This window comes from Micropterus dolomieu, linkage group LG13, assembly GCF_021292245.1.
Source record: "Micropterus dolomieu isolate WLL.071019.BEF.003 ecotype Adirondacks linkage group LG13, ASM2129224v1, whole genome shotgun sequence".
NCBI classification, from domain to species: Eukaryota; Metazoa; Chordata; class Actinopteri; order Centrarchiformes; family Centrarchidae; genus Micropterus; species Micropterus dolomieu.
In genome coordinates this window covers 807905-816213 of record NC_060162.1, presented here as the reverse complement: position 1 = coordinate 816213, position 8309 = coordinate 807905, and the positions used below count along the sequence as shown (strand labels likewise).

At 43.0% G+C, this 8309-nt stretch overlaps 2 protein-coding genes and 4 non-coding genes across 6 annotated transcripts in view; 1 reads left to right on the top strand and 5 right to left on the bottom strand.

Annotated features, from left to right (window-relative positions):
* Positions 1–2940: 2940 nt before the first annotated feature.
* On the bottom strand, positions 2941–6698 carry rpl17 (ribosomal protein L17). Its single transcript, XM_046066999.1, has 7 exons — positions 6628–6698; positions 6128–6177; positions 5901–5941; positions 5079–5213; positions 4801–4899; positions 3192–3383; positions 2941–3017 (listed from the first exon to the last, which is right to left on the bottom strand). Exons 2-7 carry the CDS (start codon positions 6165–6167, stop codon positions 2970–2972), a joined length of 555 nt encoding a protein of 184 aa, XP_045922955.1. The 5' UTR covers positions 6168–6177; positions 6628–6698; the 3' UTR covers positions 2941–2969.
* On the bottom strand, positions 3083–3149 carry LOC123982419. The gene has a single exon (XR_006827971.1). It is a non-coding gene; the product is annotated as a small nucleolar RNA SNORD58 (small nucleolar RNA).
* LOC123982421 lies at positions 4437–4499 on the bottom strand. The gene has a single exon (XR_006827973.1). It is a non-coding gene; the product is annotated as a small nucleolar RNA SNORD58 (small nucleolar RNA).
* Positions 4973–5040, bottom strand: LOC123982417. The gene has a single exon (XR_006827970.1). It is a non-coding gene; the product is annotated as a small nucleolar RNA SNORD58 (small nucleolar RNA).
* On the bottom strand, positions 6016–6084 carry LOC123982420. Its single transcript, XR_006827972.1, has one exon. It is a non-coding gene; the product is annotated as a small nucleolar RNA SNORD58 (small nucleolar RNA).
* Positions 6699–6734: 36 nt separating the features above from the next.
* Positions 6735–8309, top strand: part of LOC123982170 (tripartite motif-containing protein 26-like) — an 8204-nt gene continuing 6629 nt past the window's right edge. Inside the window, exon 1 of the mRNA XM_046067591.1 lies at positions 6735–6830. The gene's annotated coding sequence lies outside the window, so the exon portion shown is untranslated. The remainder of the gene's footprint in view (positions 6831–8309) is intronic.

The following is an 8309-nucleotide window of genomic DNA, read 5'->3' as shown; positions in this document are numbered from 1 at the left end:
GTTTCAGATGAAAGTTCTGTTTTTCTGGCCATTTTGAGCGTTTAATTGACCCCACAAATGTGATGCTCCAGAAACTCAATCTGCTCAAAGGAAGGTCAGTTTTGTAGCTTCTGTAACGACCTAAACTGTTTTCAGATGTGTGAACATGATTGCACAAGGGTTTTCTAATCATCAATTAGCCTTCTGAGCCAATGAGCAAACACATTGTACCATTAGAACACTGGAGTGATAGTTGCTGGAAATGGGCCTCTATACACCTATGTAGATATTGCACCAAAAACCAGACATTTGCAGCTAGAATAGTCATTTACCACATTAGCAATGTATAGAGTGTATTTCTTCAAAGTTAAGACTAGTTTAAAGTTATCTTCATTGAAAAGTACAGTGCTTTTCCTTCAAAAATAAGGACATTTCAATGTGACCCCAAACTTTTGAACGGTAGTGTATATATATATATATATACACATATATATACATATATATATGTATATATATGTATATATATATACATATATATACATACATATATATACATATATATATATGTATATATATATACATATATATACATATATATATATGTATATATATGTATGTATATATATGTGTATATATATATATATATATACACATATATATACATATATATATGTATATATATGTATATATATATACATATATATACATATATATATGTATATATGTATATATATACATATATATACATATATATATGTATATATATATATATACACATATATATACACATATATATATATATACACATATATATACATATATATGTATTTCCTGTGATCAGTGTTCCTGTGGCTCCTGGCTGAGCTGACAGCGGTACGAAGGCGCCCCCCTCTGCTCAGTTACAGAACTGCATTTACCTCTTTAACTTTACTTAACTTTAAGTAAAAGTACTCCTACACTGTCTCACAAGTAAAAACACTGCACTGAAAATGTTACTTAAGTATGTATAAGTACAATCAGGAAATTGTAGTAATATTATTAAAAGGTAATCACTGTTGTACTATTAAATATTATATCATGAGATTATTGTTAGGACTCATGCATTGATGTAAAAGCAGGATTTTACAGCTGTAGTATAACGATCAAGACATTAGTAGTAAAGTAATGTTTCAGCAGTACTTGTACAAACTGTTTATAACAAAACATCAAATTTTATAAACTCTTCACATTTTTTGTGCGTGAAAATCACAATTTGTAAATTGTATAAATGTAGTGAAGTATAAAGTATTTCCCCCTGAGATCTGTTGGAGTACAAGTAGAATACTTAAGTACAGGTAAATGTACTTGCCATCCACAGCTGTTTAAAGGTTTAATTATAAACATCTGCTGATACAAGAATACTATGAAAGTATTAAGATCTTTGACCTAAATAAAAGTATTACCAGGTACTAAAAGTACTCAGTGTGCAAAGTAAGTTCACCTGTCTGACCTGCAGATATCTCTGGGTGGTACAGGATGTGTGAAGTGACACCATTTCCTACCTGAGACCCCAGGTGAGTCTGCAGGGACCTGATCCTACAGGGACCGACCTGCTGATCTGTTTCTCTTCTGAACTGCGGGCTGAAATTCAGAGCAGATCTAAACTCTGCACGAGTCCTGGATCAGTTCTAGAAGTCCTCCACAGGACGAGCTCACATCTCATAGTCGGGTCGGGTCTACTGGCCCCAGGGAGCCTCAGGGTCTTCATTCAGGTTCTGATTATCCTGCGGACCTCTGTGAAGCAGGACTGTAGTGTAGTATTTCTGTCCTGTGGTACTTTTACTTCCTCTGGCTGAAAATATTCTGCACTGATTGTTTAAATGTTTTAGTTTGAGAGCTCCACGTTTCCCTCTGAAACACCTCGATCCAGATCCACACAGGGCCCCGGTTCCCCACCAGGTCCGCCTAAAACCTGTCCACACCTGAACATTTCTACCTGCAACAGATTCGTCACTCGTCTCATTTTTACACACAGAGCTCAAACTTTTTCACATCAAGGACCCCTAAACAGACTCAAATCAGACCGCGGGCCCCCTTTGATAAGGGTTTGTCTCAGTCTGACAGAATCTTCGCTTCTAGAAGTTTTATTATAGAAAGTGAGAAACATTCACTGTTAATTATAATGAAAATAAACTATTCCACTTTCTGCTGGGGCCCCTAGAACCTCCTCAGGGACCCCACTCTGAGAACCACTCTTCTACACAATAAAGGTCTTTTAATTCCAGCTCCTCAAAGTAAAACTACTCCATATGTACTGCAGCTGTATTTTCCAAATACACAGTACTACACGAGGTATTTGTACCTTTCCGATCTGGACCTGCACTTTTTATTAAAAACTTAGATGTCAGTGTTTCTGGGAGGAACCAGTTGCATCTTATTTAGTTATAAAATAAATTTAACTCATGTGGAAAAGTGTAATTAAGTGACAATTAATAAAAATGTTTGATAACATGTTGAATTTTCTTTGTTGCTCTGCATGTTTTTCATGTTGCACACTGTGTGTCTTTATTTGCAGCCACAGCTGTTTGGTTCAGTGCCGCTCTGACGCTTCTGATTGGCTCTCATGTTGCCAATCAAAATGCTTCTTTAGGAAACTGTTAACAGCAGAAAACTTTCATCAGGCATTTAGAAAAGTGATTAAATGTAAAAAGTTATTTTGCTTTGAGGTATTTGTTAAACTATTGGATGTTTTAAGTTATAAACTAACATATTAACATTTAATATAATTAAGTCAGCTAAGAGAATATCAAAGTACTCGTAAGTAGCTGCACATTAATTATAACGCCTGTGTACTTCTACACCGTGGTAGTACTGCTTCCTCCACAGCGTCTCCTTCCCCCACTGGCTGTCCTAGTATTAGAGGCAGTATTCAGAGTGTATCTGACAGTACTCGCAGCAGCAGAAATGAAGCCGAGGCGTGAGTGTGAACAACAGCTGGACTTTATTAGTCTTTACTCTCGGGCCATCAGCTTCTGCTTCTTCAGCTTCTTCTGTGAGACCTGCAGGACAAACTCAGAGTTAGAGACGCTCAGAGACACAGAGAGACGTTAGCGTCTGAGGCGCCGCTGCTCAGACTTAACAGAGTGTTTTCATGCTGAATCCAAAGGTGTCCTAAGAAGTCATCACCGCAGCGACACGAAGACGCCGTCGGCGCGGCGAGCCGGCGCTCCTACCTTTTTCTTCTGAGCCACCTCCTCCTCTGGTTTGGGGACGATCTGCTCCTTCTCCGTCAGGATCATCTCGATGTGGCAGGGCGAGCTCATGTAGGGGTTGATGCGGCCGTGGGCGCGGTACGTGCGCCTCCTCATCTTGGGCGCCTTGTTCACCTGGATGTGCTCGATGACCAGGGAGTCCACGTCCAGACCCTGAAACCACATGGGACCGGGACACGGGTCAGAGACACCCGGTTCCCAAAGCTCTCGCTGAGCCTTCACACAAACAGCTGAGAGACTTCAGTCTGTTCTCCGACTCTGATGGACTGAGATCAGCAGGGAAACTGATCTAAAGACAGTCCATGTTTCTTTTTTCACATCATTTATTCACCGATTAGAGCTGCAGCTGAACATTATTTTCATCATCAATTCATCTTGTTTTGTCCACAACCCAAAATATATCTTCAGTTTACTGCCAGGCGGAAATAACATTTTACACCTTAGCTGTAAAGTGCATTACAAAATATTTACATTTAATAAGCTGGAGTCTGAATTTAGATGTTTTTCCCTTTAAAGACTTAAAGCGAATCATCAATTATCAAAACTAATTTAAAAGTTGACAACTAATCGTTGCAGCTGAAGTTTGTAACCTGTATTATGATCTGAAATGATAACGAATGTACAAACATCAGCTGAAACAATCTGAAGGCAGATTATCCAAATATAAATATACTATTTACTGTTAGAATATTTATTAATACACTAATTTAGACCTTTACTCCTCCAGGCCGTGGATATAGGATATGTTGCGCACCAATCGTGCTGCTTACTGTCGCCTCCAAAGACCCGTTCTGAAACTTTATGTACAAATTAAAAACAGTGAAAATCTAAATTTGTAGTCAAACAGGAGCAGCAGGTAGTTTCCACCGACTGTGGAACAACAACTAGAGCTGAGACTATTTTGATAATTATTAATCGTTTCAGTCATTTTTAAGAGCAGGAATGTGAAACATCTGCTGGTTCCATCTTACATGCGACGACGTTTCTGACAGTAAATCAAGAGTCTTTGGTTTTTGACTGAAAACGTCACTTTTGGGCTCCGGCAGCTTTTACAATGACATTTTATAGACCGACAGATTAATCGTGACAGTCCTCTGCAGATTAGTCGATAATGAAAACTATCGTCAGTTGCGGCCGCGCCGTCAGCGTCACGTGTACCGCATCTTTACGGCGTCCATCACGCCGCGCCCTCACAGTGAAGATCAGATCGCTCAGATCGTGTTTTATTTTCAGGTGATTCAAAGGTGTCCTAAACTGTCATCACTGCGATCGACTTCACGTGAACCAGCCAACCGGAGAGCGCGGCGGACGGGCGCCATCTGCAGCAGCGACACGATCGGGGCGGAGCCTCCGAGACGGACGTTACAGCCGTCTGACGGAAACTTTAGAGGTAAGTGTTTCTCAGAGGGACAGCAGATTCATTTATGAAGCTCGTTTTCTAGATCAGCTGATTAAAGGTCATTTTAATTTGGTTCACGTCTGATACTCAACGTGCAGAAAGGCGGTCAGAAATGTTCTCCTGTCAGGCGGCGAGAGGCGTTACCATCTGGAGGAGGAGTCTGTGACGTACCTTGAGCTCAGCGTTGCTCTCTGCGTTCTTGAGCATGTGCAGGAGGAACTCGGCGCTCTTCTTGGGCCAGCGTCCCTGAGTCCAGCCGAACTGCTTGGCCTGAAAAACAACAACAGCAGCGGTTTACAGCCGTTTCCTCCCGCCAGGCGAACCACAGCGAGTTCATCACAAAGCTGCTCAGATTAAAAAGGTTAGTTTCATCTTTAATCCAAAGGTGTCCTAAGATGGTCGTCACGGCAGCGTTTAGCCTGCGCCGCGTTCAGGTACCCCGCTCTCACCTGGGCACACCTCCCCACGCCGCCGTTGTAGCGACGGAACGGGACACACTGGTGCTTCACCATGACGTCCCTCAGGTACTTGTTGGCCTTGCGGATGTGCATGCCCTTGATGGCCTGGGCCGTCTCACGGGTGTTCTGGTGATTAAAAACAAGCGATCAGCAGCTGAACACTGAGTTTAACATAAACGAGTTCTTCGCCGACCTCAAAGTTCAAATAAAAGCACGCTGACATGCTGCCGCCACTGGAAGAAGATCTGTATTCAAACCAAAGAGAATATCAGGAGGTTTGCATGGTTCTGTTTAAAACCAACAGTAACTTCTTCCAGCGGCAGCAGCGAGCGAACGCGCCCCTCGGTCGGGTCATCACGCTGTACGCTTGTGGCGACGGCGTTAACGTCAGACAGTAGTGCAGCGTACATCACGTCAACATTCAGCACTTTAAACGTCTCTGCTCATCTCAAAAGCCTTCAGTTAAACTTGAGGAGCGTTCAGAAATATTTTGTTCCTCTTCCTACATTTAGAAATCTTCTGGATCGACATGTTTTATGAGCAAACACGCCTTTGTTTAAAAAAACACCGTTATTAGTGTGATTTATGAGCTTTTAGCAGAGGCTGTACAGACTTCTCGGTAGATATGAAGCACACAGATGACAACACTAGTGGATCAATCCTATTGCATCCAGTTCACCTGACGTCCTGCAGCTCTTTTAATTTAATCAATAACCGCTTCAACTGTGGCAGCGACACGTTTACCAGAGTTTTGACCTCTCAGCTCGTCTCTGAACCTGAAACCAGTTTCTTTCAGTAAATAATCCTTCTCACCTTGAAGTGGACCCGCAGGTTGGAGCCCCTGGACTTGCATGCTGAAACAAACAGGTAGACAGAGTTAAACAAACGGGAAACACTCCTGCAGGAAGCCTCTTTATTCACCCTGTCAGCAGCTCAGATTCATGTGGTTTGTTTTCATGTGTTCATCCAAAGGTGTCCTAAGAAGTCATCACAGCGGCCTGTTCACGCTTTAACAGCACAAAAACCTCCGGGTTACTCACATTTAGTCGGGTTCTCGGGGTCTAGAGAGTAGCGGACCATTTTCAGATACCTGTCGGGGGAGAAGCAGGTTTTAGTTTAAACCACTGTGGATCCTCACGAGCCCTGTTAGCATTAGCTCAGGTTAGCTTCACGCTCCGGCAACGAACAGCCACGAACACAGCAGCAATTAACCAAAAACGAGAGTTAGGATTATAAAACACAGATTAAAGAGAGAGAAACGAAGCTGTAGCTGATTTAAACCGGTTATCAGAAGCAGTTTGGTGGCCAGAAGCCTCCAACATGGCGGAAACCTGCTGCTGTGAACAGTTAGCCAACAAACCGGCTTCCTCACAAATACTGAATTAAATCAGAAGTTACGGCTCCAAACACAAACATCTAACACCAGCAGACGTGTTTAACTATGATTTACACAACAGAGCGGGTTAAACGCGAGGATGGTGCAGATTTAGATAAGATTTAACACAGATTCTGCTGCAGTAGCGAGACGCTGCTCTCTTACCTCTGAGGCCGCGCAGGGAAGAGGAAGATCCGGGACAGAGCGCGTCTACTTCCGGTGCCGGCAGAGCGGAACACAAGAAGAGGAAGAAGAAGCAGGAGCTTAAAAGCGAAAGGCAGGTGAGTTAATCCAGCATTTATATTATCTGTCAAAACGTCTCAGTCAGAAGAGATAAAGTTTGAAAACGCATCAGCTTGATTCTCCAGGTAAGTAGTTTGTACTTTGTTCATGATGTGCTTACTCATAATAATATAACATAATAATAAAGTCAGACACAGTGTCGACAACACAAATATACACAAAAGACAAATAGTGCTGTTTCAGTACTCAATCCTGGGACCGCAGTACTAAGACTGTAGTACTTTTACGACAGCGCCATCTAGTGGAGTGGTGGTAACGCACAGCAACACAGGAGGTTAACCCTGCCTGCCAGCACGTCGGCCGTGAGGTCAGCGTGCACAGCTGTAGGGTTAACAGGTCGACATGCATATAATCAATAACTTGGGTGCAGGCACACACTCGGTGATGGTTGTGGTGAGTAAGTAAACTTTATTTATAGCACCTTTCACAGACGAGGGGTCACAAAGTGCTTCACAGTAAAAAATAGAATAAAATAATAAAAAATGCTTGTCTAAACAGGTGTTTTCTAAAAGTTTCCACAGAGTCCAAGGCTCTCAAGGCTAAAGTCGAGGTGTTGCAGGATGTGATGCAGACCTAATGCCTCAGCAGGGGGCCTGTAATGTCCTTCAGGTGGGCCAGCACCAGTCTTTTAAAGGACTTCATGACTACAGATGTCAGATAGTTATTTAGTCCAGAGATGGAGGGTTTTTTGGGGACCGGGATGACTGTGGAGCGTTTGAAGCAGGAGGGAACTTCACACAGCTCCAGTGATCTGTTGAAGATCTGAGATGGGGGCCAGCTGGTCTGCACAGATTTTCAGGCAGGATGGTGAGACACCCTCAGGTCCAGGAGCCTTCCTGATCTTCTGCCTCTGGAAGAGGTGGCTCATGAGTGCAGATGAGGGGTCAGAGGAGGAGGGTGGCAGCGTGTCAGAGGGGGAAGGTGGTTGTTTGAAGATGGTGTTGAAGTGGGGAAGAGGTATGAGAGGTGTGACTGTGGGCTTTTCAAACCTACAGTAAAAGCCATTCAGCTGGCCAGTCTCGTCTGAGTACCAGCAGTGTTGGGGGACGGTCGTTCAAAGCAAAAAAACTTGTAACTAACAAAATGAATATAAGGCGAAGCGTTTACTTAGCAGGGTTTAAGGAATAAGTGTTAATTAAAGCTGCAAGCAGCGTTGGGCGGGCCCTCGCACTTGTAAGCGCGTCCGCGCGTGAGCCGGCCGAGTTGCATATTCTGGAGCTCTGCCGGTGCGGCTGTGAATTTCCTACGCGGTTCCGACGCCGCATGAAGGTGTTATATGTCACTTCCTGTGTCCCCTATGTGGAGCTACATAGCACTTGCCGCTATGAATATAAATCGGTATTGGTGTGTAGATGTCTGCGGGGTGGGAGAGTTATCAAGCACGTAAAGTTTGTTTCAGATGTGAGCATGTACACTGAACAATAATGTACCCAAACAATAAAATAAAATCCTTTTATATTTCCCTGCCTTGTTGTTTATGTGTACATACAGAGGAAGAATGTGAGAACAGCACACATTTCATCGTTACTGTGTGTTAGAGCATG